This window comes from Hirsutella rhossiliensis (genome assembly GCF_020360975.1).
Source record: "Hirsutella rhossiliensis strain HR02 chromosome Unknown scaffold00002, whole genome shotgun sequence".
In the NCBI taxonomy this organism is placed as follows: Eukaryota; Fungi; Ascomycota; class Sordariomycetes; order Hypocreales; family Ophiocordycipitaceae; genus Hirsutella; species Hirsutella rhossiliensis.
Genome location: NW_025408668.1, coordinates 2767412 through 2790793, shown reverse-complemented (window position 1 = coordinate 2790793; position 23382 = coordinate 2767412). Strand labels below are relative to the sequence as shown.

Here is a 23382-nt window from a genome sequence, read left to right as displayed (position 1 = left end):
TGACTCTGAGAATCCCCCAATTTCTCGTGGTTTCGAGTCGACGAAGGGTATCCGCAGCTTCCGAACAAGGGCTTCGTCGATCACGGCATAGCAGTCACATCCACAGTCGACAAGGGCGCGTATTCGATAGCCTCGGTTTACCCGCGCGTTGACTAATACAGTCCGACTATTCATTCGTGGCTTGAACGCTTCCCAGTCCCGGATGTCTGCCTTTGCAGGCCCCGGCGCCCGCTTTCGCCCGGGGCTAGTCTTTTCCCGCCGACTCGTCCTCACTGGATGCTGCGGTTGATTCCGAATCATCTGCGGCATCGGGCTTCTTCATGCGCGCAGCTTTAGGTCGCTGTTGCTTCCCTTCGCCAGGAAAGACCACCTGGGCTGGGCAGTCCACGATAAGATGATCCGTCCGACCACAGCGATAGCAGCGGCGCTCATCCTTCGGCTTCTTATCGACATGTCGACGACCCTTCGACTCGTGGCCAATACGGTTGATGTCCGTCATCTTAACATCTCCGTCGGGGTCCTCCGGTTCCTCCTTGGGTCGTTGCCTTGGTAGCTGTTGAGGCGTCCGCTCAGTCGACGTCGGCTGCCTACCGGGTTTCAGTCTCTCCAATCTGCCCGCAATTTCCTGAACTCTCGCAAGCCATCCCTGGTAGTCGTCGGGTAGGACGGCTGTGACCAAACTCTCTTGGAGGCGTGCATTTATTGCGTTCTCTAGAAATACGATCTTTGCACTGTCCGGCCAGTCTGCTCCCCCGGCTTCAGCTAATGCCTGTTCGAATCGGGGAAGGAAGGACGCGAGAGGTTGGTCTTCGCGCTGCCGCATAGTTCTCAGCGTGGCAGCAGCGCGGGATGGATGTTGCTGTCCTGGTAGGTTCGGTCGAGGTATCGCATGAACTCTTGGGGTCGTAGCTACCCCAGGGCCTCCCGCGGCGTAAAGGTAGCGACCACTTGCTGTGGTCGCTCGTCCAAACATGAGTTGATGAGGTACCAAAGTTCGCGATTTCCACTGTAGTAGTGTGCATCAAGGTCCAGCTTGTCTCGCATCTGCCTGGCCCAGGAGGAGTAGCTCTTCCGTGAGCCGTCATACTTGGGTGGGTTGGGCAACGGTTTCCGCATTCCAGTACCGCAGGTTTTGGGAGGGCGTGCCCAAGCCAGGCGTGCTCTCGCCCAATCCTCGTGCCACTGGCGGCGATTGCAAGTCGGCGCTCTGCGGCTGCGCTCGCCCGAGTTGCTCCATCAGCAAGGAAAGTTGGTCCTGTAGAGGGCTGAGAGTCGCATTGACCGCTTCTTGAATGCGTTGGTCAATCCATTGCTGCTGGAGACTTGGGCTCTCACTCTGCTGGTCCATCCTGACGAGCAGTCTGCAGCTTGCGGTATTTAGAAGGAGCTCTAGATATGTGAAAGGCTGGCCCGGAGTTTATTCAACAAGCAGGTGCCTAGATGTTGTCTATCTAGAGCTAAGGAGTAAAGAAGCTGAACTCGAGGCGTAGCCTCGAGTGCGAGCTTATATTACCCTTCTCGGAATGTTCTCGCAGCTTCTGGGTCCGCGGAGCGGGGCCGGTGTTGCCACCGGAGCACGACCCACCGGACCCGGTACAACCGGGTCCACCAGCCGGGCACAGCCCGTGACAACAACCCAGTGGTTTCCTCACAGGATCAGACTCCCGCTCCATCGTCAGCGGCGACGGGGACGACGACGACGACGACGACGACGACAACGACAGCTCGCAGCCTCGACGCCCGCCACCGACGTCTTAGCCACGGCGGCATTGCGTCCATCTCTCTCTCGCCCCAAGTCAATTTGCCGACGCCTCCGCTGCGCTTTCACCAGGGAACCTCGGCATTACATCCATTGCTCCCTCATCATGGCCTACTACGATACTATCAGAACCCAAGCCACCTTTTCTAAGCAAGCATCGGCCGAGGAAATGGAGAGCTTCGAGTCCCTGTACAAGTCTGACGATTTTGACTCTGGAGTCAGTCGCTGGGGCCGCAAACACCTGTTTGCAAGTCGAGTGCTCTGCAGCATACCCCAAAGGCGCCTCTCTCTATTCGTCGATGGCGGGGTTTTCCCATCATCTCCCAAGGGGGCACATCCTTACATCGATCGATTGATTAATGGTCCAGAACCCGCCTTCATGACCATGTGGGAGCCCCAGATTGTTCAAAAATGTCAGCCAGACTCTCTCGGCCATGTTTGGGCTGCTTTAGCCCAGCTATTGCGAAAACAGCAGGACAGCCCTGCAATGTCAGACAGACCTACACGACAGCGAGTGGAAACGAGCCAATATGGAGACTACGTATCGTCTGCAAGCATTCAGGTTGGCAGCAGCCCGCCAACTAGGCTAGAATCAGCGTCAGCCTCGTCTGAATCAAGCGTTGGGTTCATAGATGATTCATCACCACCCCCACCAGAGGATCTTACTGTGCGTCTAGCAAGCAGTTTTGTTCGTTTTGTCGTCAACTACGCCCAGCCAGAAAATACGCTGTCCCCTCCTATTCACTTCCGGGACCAGAGACTCACAAGCACCTACGAAACAATGGTTGCAAAGAGAGTGGTTCAAGCAACCGACGATGGCGGCTTGCAGTGTTATGCTGATCGACGTATGATTCAAGTGGCAAGTCTAGAAGGAAAGCGATGGTTCCAGACCTTCTCCGGTGATGGTCATCCGACGGTCTCGGATCGGACTTTCGGCCAGCTAGTGGGAGAGGCACTCGCCCTTCGACGTACCGGGAAGGCCGAAGTCATCTCCAAAGTCGAGTAAGTGTACCCATCTGGGCTCTCATCTTGTTCCTTTCAATTAACAGCCCTAGTCTTGTAACCATCCTCGCCGTTACACACTATATAAAGTTTTTCCACTTCGAAATCACATACGATTATATAGACGAGTACGAAAAAATCCTCCCTACGACAGATCACCATGACGCTACTTCTTTTCTACACGTTAATTCCACAGACTGGTTTGACATCAACATGCGGGACCATCGAAAGCAGATTATTTCACATGTCTTAGCCTTGGTGGCTTGGGCGAATGAGAAAAGAGACGGGGATAGAGATGACCATGCCATGGATGACTGAATCGACTACTTAACTCTTATTTTGTCTTTTCTAAGTAATAATCGAGCTGAACCTTGACTGATCCCTTGATCTGGTACTTAGTGATCTGGTGCTAGCTGCAAAGGCATTGGATCAGAAAGGTTGCGACTGTGCACTGATGAGCTATCTCTTTAGGCATTTAAGCAATGCAATTGCGATCAAGTGCTGGAAAGAGAGTGCACCAGAGAGACACTGGAAAGTTGTTAGTATCAATGCCGATCACAGCTTAATAACGAAGAAGGGAAAGGTGGCCCAATTTTTCAGGTGATGCTGCGGCTTGAGGAGGCTATCCTCTTTACTCTATGGAAGCACCATGAAAGTAATGTACAACTCATTTTATGTCGTTTCATATTAAACATAGGTAGTCCGTCATAGTTGGAACTTGGGGAATGGAGAATATGAAAATCCTTGTGCTCTTCTAACAATGGCTGCAGGAGCTAATAGGGTCGTCAAGTCTCCCTGACGTAGGGCTAGGGACATGTTATTGATTGCCCGACACTATATTGCGTGGGCCGGCGCTGAGTCCACAGCTCCCCTTTCTCGCATCCTCTCAACATTTTCCTCTGGAAGCAAAAGCGCGGTCAGACGACCGAGGAGAGATTGGTACGGCTTGTACGGAACAGTAGTGATCTGAACCGAGATGGCAATCGGCTCCGATGGCGCAACGGCAGGGTCGTCAAGGCTGCGCAGGAAAGAAGATGAAATGCGCGCCCTGTAGAGATGCATATACTCCTTGTCGCGGGACGAGACTAGCACTTGGGGCTAATGAGAAAACAAGTTAGCAGAAGAATATTAAACGCAGCTAGGTGGAAATACCTGAAAGACGGACGAATCAGGTTCCGTTTCAATGCCAGCCCGTAGCCTGTTTTCCTGTGCTACGGCGATGAGGAGTGCCACAATATATGGATCATGCAGGCAGTCTTTAGGAGTGATTTTCCTCAACTTGAGCGTAAACAATGCTGAAGAAGATGCACGCCATGGTACTCTGATGGGAGGCCTGAGTAAGTCTTTTCGTAAATCGTCAATGCGTTCGTGGTCAGCATATGCTGCAATGATAGGTGGCAACGCGCCGGGATCATGTTCGGCCTCGAAGAAAACATTGCATTGAAGGGTTTGGACATGGCGCCGGTTGAAGAAGAAGCGCAAATTTTCTCTATCGAGACGGCATTGTCAGCCGCAGCCATGGAGGGCGAGGCAGGGGAGGACGAACCGGTCTCTGAAATGGCCGTCCAAGACAAGAAGACAGCATATACCATTGTCTCGGGACGGCAATTCCCATCTGTATTGCTCAAAGGCGCGGCGCATACAACGGACACCTTGCTTCCCGGGTAAAACTGGGGGCGTTACTGTCGAGGATGCGAAGGATGGGTCGCCGAAGGAGCATCGCAGCAGCTCGAGATGGCGGTCGGTCCAGCGGATGGGAGGAACAAGGAGGCGCTCTCTACAATGACGGCGGGTGAGCTGGAGTATTGACAGAGGCGCCGAGGGATCAAAGCTTGGTGAGGGCGATGTCCGTTCCATGGGTCTGCGTTTGTTGACGCGGCATCGACGCTGTCACGCTGTGCGGTCGAAGGCGAGGATCAAATAAGGACCGTTGACATGACTGGCGCTGCGGTCAGTGACTCATCAGTCGGCCACGAGCGGGGCACCGCAGGCATCAGCCCCATCAGGCTACAGTATTGAGACAACCTGCCCCATGCTCCGGAAAGCAATGCTGGAAATCGACCGCCGCGAGGCGGTTGTGTCGAGACTTGCAGTAGATTCCGTTGAAAGACCATATACTCGAACGGCCGATAGACTTGGCTCAACTCACACAAAAGGAAGTGCGTGACCATTGCATCAGCTACTGTTGGCCCGTCATCGTTGTCCTTTCCATTATTTGGTTAATTAGCCCCCGTCCTGCGCAACCGACACTCCCTGTGCGATGACGACGGCAGTCGTGCAGAGCAAACTAGATAATGAATGACGAGAATGATGAGCAGGACAAAAGAGAAGGGATCGAGTGCGCGCGCACCTTCGTACCACAGGATGTACCTTGATCACTGCCTTTGCGGCGCAGCAATAGCAGTAGCCGGGCATGACGTTTCTGGTCGCCGTGCTAACTATGCGACATTGACCGAAATGCGCGTCGTCGCGGAGCAGGTGCGAAGCCACGACACGGGCTGCCCCGCGCCGACTCTACTGTACACTAACTACGTAGTGCCAGTAGTAGCAGAGAGACCGCCCGCAGACTGCCCGGTTGCCCGGCACCGCGGTCCACCGGCATCCCGCCAGTCTCCGAGACCAGGCTTACGAATAATTAGCCGCGGGTACGTAATATTGCGTCTCCTCTCTCGTCTTTGCTGCATCAGCGTCCGTCCAAGAGCAGACGATGCACGCTGGGGCTAAACAAGGGCCGGCCATCAATGCCCGCTTGGAGCACAGCGCCCTCTCAGGGACCGCGTGGGGGCTGGAACCCGTGAGACTCTCGCCGAGCCGGATTGCCCATGGAGAATCCTACCCGTCAGCATGGTTCCTGGCCTAGAACATACGGACCTGCATCTCATGATGCCATGGGCCGGGTAGTGGCAGACGCCAAGGCAGGGGAAAGGGGGACAGGAGAAGGTGTCGAATCTTGGCCTCCTTGCACGCTGTCGTTGACGATTCCCCCCCCTGACACGAGCAACGGGGCGGCCAAGGACAAGCGCTGAAATACAGCGCAAGAAGCAGACGGCAAGCTATGAGATGAGCGCGAGCAAGTCAAGTAGCCTGTAACATGCGGCAGGCACAAGACGCGCAGCTCCACCCTCTCTCCAAGCTGTAGGCTCTCTAGGAGACCCCATGACGACCTTTTAGGGGGCCGATTCGATCAAACCAGGCCTGAAGCCCCAGCGCGTCCGGCACGACATCACCGTCCATCTTTCGCGCGCCAATTCCTTTCCCCCTCATCCTCCTGCTCTGCCCTCCCCGCCCTCAACGGCCCTGGGACGTGCTCCATGACACGCTACTGCGAGCCTCTTCTTTTTTTCCTTCTTTGTAAATATGTCAACTTCCTTCTTCTCTCACCGCCGCTAATTGGACTCGGGCCAGCCCTCAGCCCCCGCCTCCACCCCTCTTGGCCCCCGGGCCTGTGAAATCCGAAAACAACGAGCGCAACAAGCCGAAAGACTCGACGCATCTCTCGACCTGGCATTGCACCAGCCGTACCCTCGGCTGTCGCGACCCCCAGGCGAGAACGCGAGCGAATCTCTCCGGCAGCGCCCATCTGTTCAAACGACCAGCTTCTCCTCCCCCGCGACCCCGACGATACGCCGCAGACCATGTTGAAGACATCGCCTATCCTCGCCAGCTCTGCCAATGCCTCGCCTACCGGTTTTTGCCGAGGCCACGCCCCCGCCCTGTCCCCTCCGCCGCCCGGGTCGCCGCGCGCCCCGTCTGTGCGCATACCCCGAACCGCCTCGTCGACGGCCTCGTCGTCCGGCGCCCCGACGCCAAGATCGGCCTCCCGACCTTGTCCAAGACCGGCCGACGCCCAAAGGTCGCCCCCAACCCGAGGTCCGCGAGACACGACGACGCCGCCGCCGCCTCCACCTCCGCCTCGGCCTCAACCGTTGCCGACCGCCCCCGCGCCCGCGCCCTCGGAAGCAGCGCCGCGAGCGCTGTCACCCAACAAGAGAAGGGGCTCGCCCAGCCAGGGCACCCGCTACGCCAGAGCGTCTGGATCTGAGATAGCCGACCCGGAGCATGCTTCTCCGGCGCCCGGGGCCGCCTCGTCTAAGAGACCGAGGGCCAACGAGCAGCCTCCCAAGATGCTGCCCCGGCGCTACGAGCAGTGCGCTGTAGAAGACATGGTGGAGCTAATAGCGCACATGCTGGCGGAATTGATTGCCACAAATGACGCCATCCGAATATCGAGTGGCGGGCTCACGCGCTTTCATTCGAGGTAGGCCGCGCTCCCGACGGCCCTGTGCCCCGATGGCTGACCATGGTGCCACGTCAGAACCCCCCCCGGCATCTCGGTGCGCGACTACCTCCATCGATTGGCGAGGCACGCCACGCTGACCCCGCCGCTGCTGCTGGCCATGGTCTACTACATCGACCGCCTGTGCGCGCTCTACCAGGAATTCACCATCAACACGCTGACAGTCCACCGGTTCCTCATCACGGCGGCCACGGTGGCGGCCAAGGGCCTGTCCGACTCGTTTTGGAATAACACAACGTATGCCCGGGTGGGCGGCGTGCGGGTGGCAGAGCTGAAGTTGCTGGAGCTCGAGTTTCTCTACCGGGTAGACTGGAAGATTGTGCCCAATCCTGAGGTTCTCGTGGCCTATTATAGGGGGTTAGTGGAGCGAACGCCCGGGTACGCGCTTGACACGGACGGGCTCTCCGAGGATGACATGGACGACGACGACGAGAAGCCAGTGGGATTGTCAGATGGTTAGCTTCATCGCGCGCGTGGACCCTTGGAAGAGGGCGCTGTCTGCGGGACTGAGGATGGTGATGAGCTTGATGCGCTGCATTGGTATTGACGCTGCATTTGGAGTCACGAGGCATGCGCTTGGCACCGGAATCCGGCTTCGCTTGGAGGGGTGGGGTGAAAGCACACACCGGTGTCAAAGGCACAATGTCTTTTTATCTTGTCTTCTCTCTGGGTCTCTTGTTCGACATTTTGGGATGCATATATGGGAGGGAGGCAGGGCGACTAGAGCACAAGACAGGAGGATTTCTCTGCCGTACCATAAGTTACGGCCTGCGCGATTCAGCAGGGAGCATATTTGTCCGGAGCCGAGACAAAAGCATGTCTCTCGTACTTGGAGAAGGGAGGAACAAAATCTCCGTTGAATGGATGCGTTTGTAGCCCGGACTTTGGTGGATGGATTTACAGTGTGTACTGTAATGCGACCTCGGCACGTGCGGCCCGTGTGCTGCGGCGGCGCTTGTAGTGACTGGATGCGACACATGAATTTGCTGCTAACCTCAGCGTTCCATCCCACCGCGCCTTTCCTTCTCCACCACCCCGAGACTACGTCGATTCTTGGCGGTCACGCGCGAGAGACAAACAAGATGCTGCTCGCGCCTCTGCTGTCTGCGCTCTGCGCCGCGGCTCTCGTCGGCGCCCAAGCACAAACGGCCCAAGTCTACATCCAACCCATCGACAGCTCGTCCGCGACGCCATCACCACCACCGCCCAGCCAGTTAGCCGAGGTGACGTACGACATGGCAGCCCTCTCCCTGTCGTCAATCGTCTCCTTCGAAGCCCCCGAAATGCCCGAGACGGCGCGGCTCGTGCGCATCGGTCTGTACGACGCGGCCTCGAAGCGCTGGGCGGCGGGCACCACGGTGGCGGCGGCCGACAACTTCAGCAAGGGCTACTCGCCGCACGTGCTGCTGGCTGTCGACGCCGATGGCCGCGTCGTCAGCGCGTCGTGCAAGGGCGTGGGCATCGATGCCGGACACACGAGGGACTTTGGGCCCAAGGTGGTGGTGCTGCCCGAGGCAAGGGGTAAGCAGCCCATGCTCAACAAGCCCGTCGTCCTGTCGCCCGAGGGCAAGAAGGTCGAGCCCGAGCCGGAAAAGTCGTTTTTGCAAAAGTAGGTTGTCCTTTGTCTCGCCTGCTTGGGCGAATGCCGAGATGCTAACCTCCTTTTCCTTGCAGATACTGGTGGATGATTGCCATTGCCGTCTTTATAGCACTGAGCGGAGGGGGGGGTGAAAAATAGAGGGTGGTAGGTCGCAAAAGACACATGTTTTTCTTATGCGTCTGTATCATACCGGAGGAATAGTCCTCGAGTCTGCCGATATGTGATGCGTTGATCATGTTTCCGTCTCTGCCGAGTCTTGCCCAAATCACTCAGTGCCTACTGTCCTTGCACGTGCATGGTTCCCTGTTGTTACTAGTTACCCGATTCACGACTCTGTTGCATCGTATCATAGCTCCGTACCAGTGCTGTTTGCATCCTTCCAGTCTTCTTTATTGGCATAGCTACTAAGTTACTACTCCTTATCCTGCACCTACGCCGTATTCGCCCTCAAGTGGCTGGTGAATTAGGTAATCGCGTCCGGTTGGCGCTCTCCCGCTAGTCCAGATCGGGCCTGGAGCGGCAGTTACGTCCCGCGAGCGCTGGGCAACCAGCAGCGCAATGCTTTTCTTGGCCTCTCATCCACTCTCTCTCTCTTTCTGCCTGCCCTCACTGACCCATTCTCATACCGCAAACCATTCACCAGAGGATCAATTGAAAACACAACCAAACAACAACTTGGCTCATACCAATCTCTCATCCACTAGCCTCGAGCTTGCTGCGCCGACTCTGATCTCTGCTCCCCGCTCTCATCTACTCGCACCTCTGTCAAGCAGCCATGGCGGAAAACGGCAGCACTCTCCCTGCCAGCACCAAGTCTCCCACGGCCGAGGAGCACGTCGTTGATGCAAAAGGCAAGGGAAAGGCCGTCGAGGAAGAGGCTCCCAAGAGTGAGCCCGTGGTAGACGACGACGACGACGACGAAGACGATGAGGAAGACGCCAACGAGGGCGATGAAGGTGACTGCACCCCGTCCACCCTTGCTCCCGTGAGTATGGTTGTGTTGCTAACCATGCACGCAAGACGCCGAGGAGGATGGCATGGAGGAGATTGATCTCAACAACATTCTCGAAGGCGGTCGTCGCACTCGCGGCACCAAGATCGACTTTGCCAAGGCAGCCGAGCAGCATCCCGCCGAGGACGAGGACGAAGAGGATGACGAGGACTTTGAGCCGACGGCCGATGACACTGAAATGACGGGTTAAGGTATCGTCCGGCGGCTCTCCTTTGTCTCCTCATACCTGCCGACGAGGGGCTTGGGGCTGTTGTGAGCCGTGGTCACGCGTTGAGGCGGGCTGCTCGGGCTTTGAAATAGACCCCAGCATTGGATCTGTACACAGCGCACGCGGATTGGCCGAACTCGTTGGCTCCTTGACCCTGGTACATGTTTACTCGGCGCCATGCTTTGAACTTGGCGGCGCAGCTCACAATGGATACGTTGAGGCATGAGGAATACGAACGTGAATATGAATGAGGTTCTTTCGCAGAGCTCGGTGGTAGGCCTAGCTGTCGTGGTGCTTGAGGGTGGCTTCCATTCATAAGAATCAACAAATACATCCCTGTTCGACTCTTCTCTCAAGCGAAGCAGAGATGACGGAGTTTGGCCTGATGATTGAGGGCAAAGCCAAAAAAGACAAAGGTACGTACCTCGGCGGAGAGATTAGGTACTTTTGACTGGAGGTGGAAAAAGAACGTATTTCGGGCCCCTTGTGTGTGCATCAGACAGACCACGTTTAATCCGCCAACCAGCTACCTACTACTATCCATGCAAATGTCGACAACAGGGAAGACCGAACGAAGCATAACCAACAAATAAAAGCAAAAGGGGGCGGAGGAGTCTTGCCACCAGCCATCGACCCCAGTCTCCTTCTCCTTTGCTCCAGTCTCGGAACGCCCGCGCGTGTTTGCTTCCTTCTCTGCTTCGGGCTCTGGGGGCCAACATCATCACCATACCATGTCGCAAAGGTGAGTGCCCGATGCTTCCTGCCTACCCTCCCCAAAGCGAGTCCGTCGAAAAACCAAAGGACGCCGCAGAGCCGAAACGACACGGGGAGCAAGGCGACGCAGCTGACGACGGCGGCAACGCGCAGATTCGGCGCCTCGTCGCTGCACCAGCGCGACTCGCGCAGCGCCCTGTTTGCGGGCTACACGGGCGACCCGACGACGACGCGGCGCACGACGACGGCCAGCCCCGCCGCCGGCGGCTACGGATACCCGAGCAGCGGCGGCTACCCGTCGCAGCAGCAGCAGCAGCAGCACATGGGCCACGAGAGACCGGGCTTCCGGCCGGCGACGCCCAACCGCAAGGGCCAGTACAGCGACGCGGTGCTCAACGAGCTCGAGAGCCAGAACGATGCCCAGGTCGAGGGGATTCTGGGCAAGGTCAAGACGCTCAAGAACGTGAGTCTTGCCATTTACTACTGCCCTTTGCCCCCCCCCTTTGGGCAGGGCACCCACCCACATGTACACGTCGAGTTCGTGGGGGAATGAAGGCAAGGGGGGGACAAGCCGATGGACCAAAAAAATGCGTGGGATGGAACTGACGCCTACGGACGTTTGCGCAGATGACGATTGCCATTGGCGACGAGATCCGCGACTCGTCGGCCCTGGCGGAAAAGATGAACAACAGCTTCGATTCGACGCGCCTGCGCCTGCGCGGCACCATGAACCGCATGCTCATCATGGCCCAGCGCACCGGCGTCGGCTGGAGGGTCTGGCTGGCGTTTTTCGCCGCCGTCGCCCTGCTCTTTGTTTATGTCTGGCTCTTCTGATGCGGCTCTTTCTCTCTCTTCCTCGTGGAACGGACGTCCGGACGACCAAATCACGTTTGATAATTTGAGAGGCGCAATAAACGGGGAAGGAGGATCGGTTATACGGGGGGAAGGGGGATCGTCGGAGCCTCGTTGCGGGAGCAGCGGCTGTTGACGTGTCTTGTTCCTATGCATTTTGGCGGGCGTCTGGTTTGCGGCTGTTTCTTGGATGTCGTTTTCTACGGACAGGTCGGAAAAGAGCATTGTTCCTCACGGGCATGGGTCTCGGGAGGACACGCGCACCCCGTACGATCAATGCCACAGTATGTTATCCATGCAACGGTGACAATGGGCACTCTCCATGATTCCTTTTCTCCCTCTCGCCCACCCCCCTCCTTCTTTCCCCTGCACCAAGATGACTGTGCTTCCGAGTTGACGGGCGTCACCCGTATCGAGCCTGCCGGCTCTGCGCGGGGCTGCTCTCGGCAAAGCTGCTCTCGTCGACGTCGTGGGAAACAAGGTTGCTCAGGTCCATGCTGCTGCGCGGGCCCGATGCGCTCGTCCGGCCGACCATGGTGGTGGGCGACTGCGGAGGGCCGAGGGGAGCGATGCGCGGGGCGAAGCCAACTTCGTGGCCTGCGAGGTCGTCTGCGTCGTCGTGGCCGTCGTCGTCGTCGCTGCTGCTGTCGTAGGCGCCACGTTCCACCTCCTGGTTGCCACCACCATCACCACCACCACCACCACCACCACCATCGTCGTCGTCGTGACTGCTGCTGCTGAGCTCGGCCTCGGAGTCGGTGTGCTCGTAGCCGCCGCCGCTCCCGGCTTCGGGAATGTCGTCGTCGAGGTTGGCGTCCATGTCGAGCCCCGTGGCGTCATCGTCGTCGCCGTCGAGGCTGTGGGCAAAGTCGTCCTCGTCGAGCATCTGGCCCTGGCTCTCCTGCTCAAGCTCCTCCTCGCCACCGTACATGGCGTCGCCGTCTGGGTCGCCGCGGACGAGGGCCTCGCGGAATGCATCGTCCGTCATGCGCATGCGGGCTGCCATGAGGTCGTTTTGACGCTCCTCTCGCAGCGCCGCGTCGTCGACCTCGGTCCCGTCGGCCGCTGCTTCCCCATCCTCTTGCTCATTTTCCTCGTCATCGTCGTCATCGTCGTCGTCGTCGTCGTCGTCATCGTCATCCATTCCAAAGGGGTCATCGGCATCGGGTATCTCATCGTCCAGGTCCTGCGCGCCGTCCAGCTGGACATCATCCATCAGGCCGTCGTCGGGCATCCCACCGGCCTCGGCCTCGGCGAGCTCCTGGGCCAGCTGCTCGCGACGAAGGGCCTCCTGGTGCTCCTCCTGCTCGCGCTTCTCCTCGCGCATCTGGTGCAGCGTCTTGGGCACGCCGGGGGGCTTGAGCCAGGCGCTGCCAAAGTTCTGCACGTTGACGCGCCGCCGGTTCAGGTGCTGCTCGTCGGCGGCGAGGCGGGCCAGCGCCGTGCGCTCCACGACCTGGCCGCGGGAGCGCGAGGGATGGGAGGCATGGGCGGTGGTGGTGTTTGGGCCGCCGCCGCCGTCGGCGTGGTGCGCGTCGCGAGACGCGGCCGAGGGGAAGGGCGTTCTCGAGGACGTGTACCACAGAGAATGCGACTGCGACCGTCATCAGCGTTGGGCCCCAGACGTGGGCAAGGCCTTGGGGAGGTGGTACATCTCGCGGCGTAAAGTCTGGCAGTATCGTGAACATGGGGAGCTGCTCAGCTTGAGGGAGAGCTGGTTGCCTGCAGGGATTGCGGGTCGGTGTTTAAAAAATGAATGGACCGAGGAACGAGTCGTTGCTCTACTACGTAGTTACGGGGTAGCGTGTGTAATATTTCAAATTCGCCCAAGCGGGCCGGCCGATCGCGGCCAGTCACGTACGATGCCGAGACGTTTTGCCGACCCCACTACGACTGCCAAGTGGGTACATGGTACATACCTAGGTATATCCTACAGTTCCTCGCTGTTGTACGGATACCTGTAGAGAAATATATACCACAATACCAACCAGTCATCTCTAACGGAGGTGCCTCCAATTTTGTTAGAGGATAATATGACTGGTTTAACAATACCAGTCACCAAGAGTGGAGGCCACCTCCGAATGGGTGACTGGTACAAATGGCCTAAGCAGGCACCATCTCTCAATACTCGCCGCTATTACTTGATGTACCGTACACTTCTTCGTCTCCCTCTCCCTCCCATTTCCAGCCCGACCGATATTAGCAAAAAGTACCTCATCGCGCCAGGCCGCGCTCCAAAAGTGCTGGAGAAACTAATTAAGGCCCTGACTGCCCAGCACACAGCTCTGACTATCCAGCATACAAATAATGGGGGGACTGTGGCAAGTGCACCTAAAACGGAAAGGCCTATTAAGTTAGGCCCCCTTTCCGCTCCCTGTGCCCGATTTTTAGTCTCCCTGTGCACCTTACCGTACTTGGCAAGACTCCACACGTAGACGCGTAACACACATAATACACACAATTGGCGTCGCGGCAAGCAGTGCCTCCTGGTACAACACCGCAAGCCAAAATAACTCGTGATAACCACCCACCTCGCAATACCACATCGCGTCTGCGTAGCTAAGTTTCAGAGGCACACAACCGCCACAAAGCAGCTAATCAACCCGTTCTTTCTCCAAGATGCTTCTCCAGCCCCCGCCAAACAATATGCCACTCTTTGAGACCTTTGACGATGCGTTTGACGAGCTCCAGCGGCATGCGCGCTGCCAAGGCTACGCCATAGTTAAGTTCAAGCCAAGCAACTACGAACATGGGCTCCCACGCCGTTACGACATCGTATGCGCATGCGGCGGCCGTGAATACAAGTCAGCCTCGTTAGGACTCCGGAAGACTGGCACCAGGCGGACTTCCTGCCCGTTTAGAGTCAAGGTTGTGCGCCTGAAGCTAGAGGGAGACCTCTGGCGGATCTCTGTGATGTGCCCAAGGCACAACCATGAGGCCAATAGGGCCGGCGCCTTCCCAGAATACCGGCGCCTTCATCCACATCAACTCCAGCAGGTTAAAGACTTATCTCGCGATGCTGGCTTAACGGCGCGGCAGATCCTTCTTGCTCTTCGGGCTAAGAGCCCGCGGCTACTTGCAACAGAGCAAGACATCGCGAATATCTGTGCCCGGCTTCGTCTCCGGGAGCTTGGGGCACATACATCCACACAAGCGCTTATTGCCAGGCTCGACGAGGAAGGTGCCTTCCATAAAGAGCTACTTGACGATGAGGATCGCTTCTTCTACCAGATTGTGGGCCTTGACCCTGCCTTGCGGCTTTGGGCACAACATTCACACCTTATGATGGCCGACGTAACGAACAACACGAATAGATATGGCCTCAAGCTGCTAGAGATCAATGGAATCACTGCCTTGGGCTCTATCTTCCTGTGGCTTTCTGTTTAGTCCCTTCCGAAGACACAAACGCATTTACCTGGTGTTTTATACAGCTTCGCGAGTGGTTACAGTCAAAGGCAAGGCTAAGAGGCGAGGCTGACGGCAATGCCTTTATCCCACACGTTATCATCACTGACTATGACGCTGCTGCGCGCGCTGCATTGACGGCTACCTTCCCGGACTCACAGCTACAGGTCTGTACGTGGCATATCATGAAGAACATCACTACAAACGCGAAGAAGCGCTGGCTTGGCGACTATGACGATGACGACCCATTTGACCCGCCGCAAGAGCCCCAAGACGATGAAGACCCCGGGCGCTCTGCAGCTACCGGAGCCACTGCCGGAAAGAGGCCCTGTGCCTTCACAACAGCCTTCCGGTCCGTAGTGTATGCCCCGACCGAGGACGAGTTCAACAGCCGCTGGGGCATCGTCAAGGCGCCTTCTCAGACCAGCACATTATTCTTAGGTATGTGGAAGAGGTCTGGATGCCTGTACGAACGCAATGGGCGCGCGCTTGGGTCTGCCGTTACCGCAACTGGGGCCACACAACGACCTCGCCTTGTGAATCCCTTCACTCAAGCTCTCGCACCTTCCTTCGCAACGGCCAGTCGAACCTGCTTGAATTATATCATGCCTTGCAACTACAAGCCTCAACCTCACGAGAACACCATGATCGGACCGTTGAGCGCGAATCACGACGGACTCGCGACCTGTTCCGGCTACCATTATATGAGGAAGCCGTCGAGAAGGCGTCATATCCGTCTCTCGAGCTTGTACAGAAACAGGCACTAGCCGCCTCGGCCGGCCTCCTCAAACCACAAGAGCGGCCACTTGGGAATGTGGGAATAGCTTCACTGCCCAATACGGGCTGCCCTGCAAGCATATTATCGCCTCGTACCTCCAGGTCCAAGGGAGGGACTAGCCGCAAAGTTATAGCTACAAGACCCTTGCCCTTGAACTTGTGGGACAACCACTGGCTTCTACGGCAGGATCTTGCTGTCACAGACCCATACAGACGAATTCGCGATCCTCGAGTCATTGCCCGGCGCCGCAGACCAGCCAGAGCCATAGCCTTCGCACCTGTGGCCACGACTGCAGCCGTTGCAACAGCCGCTGTAACTGCACCTGTGGCCTCGTCAGCAGCGGCAGCAGCAGCTACCTCACCAGCTTCGCAACAGTCACAGCCTCGCGGGCAACAGCAACAGCGGCAGCCAGTCTTGCAGACAGTGCTTGCGCGGCTTGAGGCTATTGGCAACTACCTTGGCATTGGGCCGGCTATAGCTTCGTGGTCGGTGTCAACACCACAAGCAGCGTCAACACCACAAGCCGACATCGTGATCCGTCAAACGCCTACACAGCCGACCTCATACCAGCAACCGCAGACTTTCCGGCGCTCAGAGTCTGCCACCCAACTTATGCGGCGGCTACCCTCGGCCTTCGAATATCACGAGCCGCCGCGGCCGCCGCGTCAAGGAGGGTCTCAACGGGGCATCGCGAGCGCCCTCGTCTCTTTACCCTTGGGTCCTCGACCCTCTTTCTAGCACCCTTACATCAGTGGAAGGAGGATTTATGCCGCTCCCGGCTTCGCAGATAAGTAACGCTACAGTTAGAGGAAAGGGGGAACGCTCACCACGGCGGAAAAGAGGCCACGCAATGCGGCAGCCGTATGAGCTTGTAATGCGGCTAGAAGATATGGAGGAAATGTGCGAATAGCTTCAAATTCATAATGTTCAACGCAAAGACTCTACAATCCGTGACCACCTTCTACAGTAATTGGTGTGTTGCACACACAAATGCAAGTCTTGGCCGATTCGCGATGCTTCTACCTAATACGGTAAGGTGCACAGGGAGACTAAAAATCGGGCACAGGGAGCGGAAAGGGGGCCATTAAGTTACAAAGTAGCTTATATTATACTCAGAAAGGTGAGTTTAGTGATGCATGGGCCCCCTTTCCGCTCCCTGTGCCCGATTTTTAGTCTCCCTGTGCACCTTACCGTACTTGGCAAGACTCCACACGTAGACGCGTAACACACCATAATACACACAATTGGCGTCGCGGCAAGCAGCCTCCTGGTACAACACCACAAGCCAAAATAACTCGTGATAACCACCCACCTCGCAATACCACATCGCGTCTGCGCAGCTAAGTTTCCAGAGGCACACAACCGCCACAAAGCAGCTAATCAAACCGTTCTTTTGTCAAGATGCTTCTCCAGCCCCGCCAAACAATATGCCACTCTTTGAGACCTTTGACGATGCGTTTGACGAGCTCCAGCGGCATGCGCGCTGCCAAGGCTACGCCATAGTTAAGTTCAAGCCAAGCAACTACGAACATGGGCTCCCACGCCGTTACGACATCGTATGCGCATGCGGCGGCCGTGAATACAAGTCAGCCTCGTTAGGACTCCGGAAGACTGGCACTAGGCGGACTTCCTGCCCGTTTAGAGTCAAGGTTGTGCGCCTGAAGCTAGAGGAGGCCTCTGGCGAGTCTCTGTGATGTGCCCAAGGCACAACCATGAGGCCAATAGGGCCGGCGCCTTCCCAGAATACCGGCGCCTTCATCCACATCAACTCCAGCAGGTTAAAGATTTATCTCGCGATGCTGGCTTAACGGCGCGGCAGATCCTTCTTGCTCTTCGGGCTAAGAACCCGCGGCTACTTGCAACAGAGCAGGACATCGCGAATATCTGTGCCCGGCTTCGTCTCCGGGAGCTTGGGGCACATACATCCACACAAGCGCTTATTGCCAGGCTCGACGAGGAAGGTGCCTTCCATAAAGAGCTACTTGACGATGAGGATCGCTTCTTCTACCAGATTGTGGGCCTTGACCCTGCCTTGCGGCTTTGGGCACAACATTCACACCTCATGATGGCCGACGTAACGAACAACACGAATAGATATGGCCTCAAGCTGCTAGAGATCAATGGAATCACTGCCTTGGGCTCTATCTTCCCTGTGGCTTTCTGTTTAATCCCTTCCGAAGACACGAACGCATTTACCTGGTGTTTTATACAGCTTCGCGAGTGGTTACAGTCAAAGGCAAGGCTAAGAGGCGAGGCTGACGGCAATGCCTTTATCCCACACGTTATCATCACGGACTATGACGCCGCGGCGCGCGCTGCATTGTCGGCTACCTTCCCGGACTCGCAGCTACAGGTCTGTACGTGGCATATCATGAAGAACATCACTACAAACGCGAAGAAGCGCTGGCTTGGCGACTATGACGATGATGACCCATTTGACCCGCCGCAAGAGCCCCAAGACGATGAAGACCCCGGGCGCTCTGCAGCTACCGGAGCCACTGCCGGAAAAAGAGGCCCTGTGCCTTCACAACAGCCTTCCGGTCCGTAGTGTATGCCCCGACCGAGGACGAGTTCAACAGCCGCTGGGGCATCGTCAAAGGCGCCTTCTCAGACCAGCACATTATTCTTAGGTATGTAGAAGAGATCTGGATGCCTGTACGAACACAATGGGCGCGCGCTTGGGTCTGCCGTTACCGCAACTGGGGCCACACAACGACCTCGCCTTGTGAATCCCTTCACTCAAGCTCTCGCACCTTCCTTCGCAACGGCCAGTCGAACCTGCTTGAATTATATCATGCCTTGCAACTACAAGCCTCAACCTCACGAGAACACCATGATCGGACCGTTGAGCGCGAATCACGACGGACTCGCGACCCGTTCCGGCTACCATTATATGAGGATGCCGTCGAGAAGGCGTCATATCGGTCTCTCGAGCTTGTACAGAAACAGGCACTAGCCGCCTCGGCCGGCCTCCTCAAACCACAAGAGCGGCCACTTGGGAATGTGGGAATAGCTTCACTGCCCAATACGGGCTGCCCTGCAAGCATATTATCGCCTCGTACCTCCAGGTCCAAGGGAGGACTAGCCGCAAAGTTATAGCTACAAGACCCTTGCCCTTGAACTTGTGGGACAGCCACTGGCTTCTACGGCAGGATCTTGCCGTCACAGACCCATACAGACGAATTCGCGATCCTCGAGTCATTGCCCGGCGCCGCAGACCAGCCAGAGCCATAGCCTTTGCACCTGTGGCCACGACTGCAGCCGTTGCAACAGCCGCTGTAACTGCACCTGTGGCCTCGTCAGCAGCGGCAGCAGCAGCTACCCCACCAGCTTCGCAACAGTCACAGCCTCGCGGGCAACAGCAACAGCGGCAGCCAGTCTTGCAGACAGTGCTTTCGCGGCTTGAGGCTATTGGCAACTATCTTGGCATTGGGCCGGCTATAGCTTCGTGGTCGGTGTCAACACCACAAGCCGACATCGTGATCCGTCAAACGCCTACACAACCGACCTCATACCAGCAGCCGCAGACTTTCCGGCGCTCAGAGTCTGCCACCCAACATGCGGCGGCTACCCTCCGCCTTCGAATATCACGAGCCGCCGCGGCCGCCGCGTCAAGGAGGTTCTCAACGGGGCATCGCGAGCGCCCTCGTCTCTTTACCCTTGGGTCCTCGACCCTCTTTCTAGCACCCTTACATCAGTGGAAGGAGGATTCATGCCGCTCCCGGCTTCGCAGATAAGTAACGCTACAGTTAGAGGAAAGGGGAACGCTCGCCACGGCGGAAAAGAGGCCACGCAATGCGGCAGCCGTATGAGCTTGTAATGCGGCTAGAAGATATGGAGGAAATGTGCGAATAGCTTCAAGTTCATAATGTTCAACGCAAGACTCTACAATCCGTGACTACCTTCTAATTGGTGTGTTGCACACACAAATGCATGTCTTGGCCGATTCGCGATGCTTCTACCTAATACGGTAAGGTGCACAGGGAGACTAAAAATCGGGCACAGGGAGCGGAAAGGGGGCCTGATGCATGTCTTGGTCTATCTATCGGGACGAGGTCGGGACTTTATATAGGTCTAGACCACAAACAACTAAGGTACGTACGTAGCCAAAAGAGGGTACGTATTGAGATGCTCCTTAGTTATACACGAGTCACGCCTGCCGCACGTCCTTCTGCCAGGAGCGTCAGATTGGTCCGGGAGACCTTGGCCGGCTCGCATGACTCTGACCTCTCGGCCCCGCTCCCCTCGGCTGCTTAAGTAATTAATTATTACCCTCAATCTTATGCGTCACCGGCTCATGTGTAGTGCGGGCTCAACAGTCAACACCATAAGGTGCGCCCACGCACCTCTCTTTCAGGAAGGACAGCCGCAATCCACACACTCTCTCTCAATGCAAGATTCCAACAACTAGTAATACTCTTGCTCTCCGAGGACTCGGGCTCCATCATTTGCTGCCTCCCCACTCGTCGTCGAGGGAGTCCGGTCCTGAGTTGAGGCCAAGCTGGAGATGCGCATGACCGGACGTTTTCGAAGCGAACGCGCTATGATCTATCTATGGACCCGGATGCATTGTCAATCATCCGCTTGAAACGAACATGCGTGCAAGTGGAGACGGCGTTCTTGGATCCACGACTTCTTCTCCTCGAGACGAACCGTTTGTGTGTCGACCTCGCCTCTGAAACCTCCAACCTCCTCCACTCGGAGTCCACCCACCGGCCCCTAATCCCCTATTCATCTCATCTCCCAACGGTTGCCGCTTTTCAGCTTCTGCGTGTCAGGTCAGGTGTCCTCGTCATTGGAAAATGTTGCTCCATCTAATCTCGGTGTAGAAAAAAATTAAAGACTGTTCGGAAATCCCGTCTTCAACACGTCGATGACGCCGCATAGTCAGTTGCTGGAGCGCTGACTCGCTGATCAAAGCTGCTCACGAGCCGTCTCTTCGACTACGTGTTGGCCGGTCTAATAGTTCAGCCGAAAGAATAGGTGCGCGATAGTGAGTCGTCCAAAGATACCACGCACAACGTACTTTGCGTATCGAGGCTGATCCCGGGCGGCAGTCTCTTTCTACTTCCCCCTGTTGCTGATTGATAGGACAAGCATCTTCCAAATCCACAAATTCAGCTTCTCTGCCAGGTTCTTTAGTTAGGACGTCGCGTAGTCCTATAGGTCTTAAAACCGGACCTGCTATTCCTTAACTAAAAGTTATATCACTAGTTATTAGGTCTTTGCATTAAAGAAAGAGGGTATAGATTGCGCTATCCTGCCTAAAAGTGGGAGTCCGCGGGCGTGACTATATATATATATATATAAAGTATAGGGGGGAATAGGTTTCCCTACTAATCCGGCAGCTTACGGTTACCCGGATCTATTAAGTAACTTCCTTAGTATCCCTTAGGTTAACTACTATATTCGGTGCCTCCGGATACAGCAATAGTATCGTCTCCGCTTCTAAGGAAAAGGGGCGTGCCTATTAGTACGTGTGGGCGTGAGCCCCAACCTTCAATAGCTATACATTGGTCTGTGGCCCACTGGAACCCTTGTTGGGTCGTGACAAGTTGCAAGTCAGACCCCAACTGAGCAACGAATCACGATTTCGCACGGTTATGCGGCGTGGAGCCCGATCGAAGACCATCTACAACCCGGCAACGTCCTGCCATCTCAACTCTTCCCGCCGGAGAACAAATGCCCCAGTCCCGCTCCATGGAGCCCGCAACCAAGCAGCCGCTCGGATCCCATGACACGGATGCAGCCCACTGCGACATTTGTTCTTCCAAGGCAGCATGACAGCCTTAGGTATGAGGAGGAGCCCAGAATCCATACGGGTTCGTTGTATCCGCCCACAATGGGTTCCCAAGCCTGCTAGGCCCGCTGCCACCGGCTTGCTCCTAAAGCCTGGCGACTCTAGATGAAGTGGAGAGCATCCAGAAGCTGCTGCATTGCATGGCCAAATTTCCATGCAATAATCAAAATCATCCCATGAGAAGCCGAACGTTGCGCCGAGCCCTCGCCTGCACGCGCGGGACTAGATGGACAGCAGCAACACCACGGGGGGATATATAAGGCGGCTTGCCTCCCCTTTCCCTAAAGGTATCCTACTGTATCAACAACGACCTGGGTGCTAAATTCCATTCCTTCTTTGCTTCTTTCTGGTTTCATCTTCGAATCAACAAGCTCCTTTCTTTTATCCATCTTAACCACTCGATCCCTACTCAACCACTTTCTTTTCACCTCGCAAACATGCATTTCACCACTCTCCTTAGCTTGGCTCTACCAATCATTGCGGCCTTCCCGCTGGACGAGGCAGCCTCTAGTCACATAGACAAGAGGCAGGAGAAGCCCACCAAGGACAAAAGCGCCTGGACGCAGTGGGACGAGGATGCTGCCGCCATGAGCGGTGATAAATGGGCCTCTCCGAAAGGCCACAAGGATGGATCCGCGTGGGCCAAGGAAGGGTGGCCAGAGTCCGCCAAGAGCAACAGAGATTGGACCCTCTGGGACGAGGATGAAGACGCCAGGACCGGCCGCAAATGGAACAAGGGGGCCAACAAGGGGGCCAACAAGGGTGGCCCCAAGACCCCTCCGCCACAGAGCTCTCCGCCTCAAGTGCCCCCGCCCCAGAGCGTCGAGATTGGGAACCGGTTCCTCGGAGACGATGGGAATGATCATGATGGTCAAAACGTGGACGATGCCGCTTCCCCCCCGCCTGATAATACCGTCGACGGGCCGTTTGACGAGTCGGTTGAACCTCCCAGAAGTTTCAACGACGACTTGATCCCCCAAGCCTCCGAGACCCCTCTGGCCCCGAAGTCGCCCCAGTCGTCGGGAACCCCTGGGGAGACCGGATCTTCAGGCCCCGGACCCCCAGCGGAAGTCAAAGCCGCCCTGGCCAAGACCAACGAGCTGCGAGCCAAGCACGGCTCTGCTGAGATATATTGGGATGAGAAACTGGCGAGTAACGCTTTGCGCTGGGCCCAAGAATGCGCGTCGGGAGAACAGATGAAACACAGTCTCCTTCCGAATGAAACCGAGAACCTCTGGTCCGGCTCCGGCATTGAGGGTGATCTCTTCCTTGATGCTATAGAATCCTGGTACTCAGAAGAGCCAATCTATAACACAGCGACCGGGTATAAAGAGCCCACTAAGGAGCAGATTGAAACGGCCTTCCCGAAAAACATGGCGTCTATTCCTTTCGAACAGCTGAAGCAGGTTATATGGGGACACTTTACGCAGCTGGTCTGGAACGGAAGCACTCAGATGGGCTGCGCCAGCGCCGATGGCACCAGGATCAACCCAAAGACCCAAAAAATCACAACTTTCATTGTGTGCAGGTTCAGTCCTCCCGGTAAGTCTTGGGACTCCACGTCGACGGGCGGACATGATGCCAACACCAGGAGCAGGCAACGAGAAGAAAAGTTACGCGGAAAACGTCAAGGCCCCCGCCTCCTAGGCAAGCCCAACAAGGCCTTCTGCTGCCCGCTGAACACGTCGACACTTTGGAAAGGCTATGGCCGCACGACGAGCAGTGCCTACGGGGTCGACCCCCGCGCCCGACTGCCGCCGTGTGCGCACATGGCATTCTTCTCTTTAGACTCTTGTATTATTACCACCTTTTTCCGCCTCCAGTTCCTCCCTGTGCCTCCCCACAAGACGTCAAGATTTGTGACCGTGTCATGAGAAGCCAGCGCTCCTAATAGTGCAGACCACTCCGTCTCAATTTGATTCCGTCAGGTTAAAAGGAAATATGTCTATGTCGAA

The 23382-nt window shown here is 56.6% G+C and overlaps 6 protein-coding genes across 6 annotated transcripts; 5 read left to right on the top strand and 1 right to left on the bottom strand.

Moving 5' to 3' along the window:
• Window positions 1-1865: 1865 nt before the first annotated feature.
• HRG_01878 (uncharacterized protein) lies at window positions 1866-2765 on the top strand (the record flags this gene model as incomplete). The annotated part of the gene is made up of 1 exon (XM_044860349.1): window positions 1866-2765. The coding sequence occupies one exon, from the start codon at window positions 1866-1868 to the stop codon at window positions 2763-2765; it is 900 nt and encodes a 299-aa protein (XP_044723982.1).
• A 3631-nt stretch (window positions 2766-6396) lies between these two features.
• Window positions 6397-7518, top strand: HRG_01877 (cyclin domain-containing protein; the record flags this gene model as incomplete). Its single annotated transcript, XM_044860348.1, has 4 exons — window positions 6397-6551; window positions 6597-6728; window positions 6789-7019; window positions 7077-7518. The coding sequence occupies 4 exons, from the start codon at window positions 6397-6399 to the stop codon at window positions 7516-7518; spliced, it is 960 nt and encodes a 319-aa protein (XP_044723981.1).
• A 1915-nt stretch (window positions 7519-9433) lies between these two features.
• On the top strand, window positions 9434-9860 carry HRG_01876 (histone chaperone domain-containing protein; the record flags this gene model as incomplete). Its single annotated transcript, XM_044860347.1, has 2 exons — window positions 9434-9614; window positions 9679-9860. The coding sequence occupies 2 exons, from the start codon at window positions 9434-9436 to the stop codon at window positions 9858-9860; spliced, it is 363 nt and encodes a 120-aa protein (XP_044723980.1).
• Window positions 9861-10609: 749 nt separating this feature from the next.
• Window positions 10610-11426, top strand: HRG_01875 (SNARE domain-containing protein; the record flags this gene model as incomplete). Its single annotated transcript, XM_044860346.1, has 3 exons — window positions 10610-10620; window positions 10680-11055; window positions 11220-11426. 3 exons carry the CDS (start codon window positions 10610-10612, stop codon window positions 11424-11426), a joined length of 594 nt encoding a protein of 197 aa, XP_044723979.1.
• A 421-nt stretch (window positions 11427-11847) lies between these two features.
• Window positions 11848-13132, bottom strand: HRG_01874 (apc15p protein; the record flags this gene model as incomplete). Its single annotated transcript, XM_044860345.1, has 2 exons — window positions 11848-13038; window positions 13097-13132. 2 exons carry the CDS (start codon window positions 13130-13132, stop codon window positions 11848-11850), a joined length of 1227 nt encoding a protein of 408 aa, XP_044723978.1.
• Window positions 13133-21864: 8732 nt separating this feature from the next.
• Window positions 21865-23074, top strand: HRG_01873 (cysteine-rich secretory protein family domain-containing protein; the record flags this gene model as incomplete). The annotated part of the gene is made up of 3 exons (XM_044860344.1): window positions 21865-22743; window positions 22825-22969; window positions 23025-23074. The coding sequence occupies 3 exons, from the start codon at window positions 21865-21867 to the stop codon at window positions 23072-23074; spliced, it is 1074 nt and encodes a 357-aa protein (XP_044723977.1).
• Between the last annotated feature and the right edge of the window lie 308 nt (window positions 23075-23382).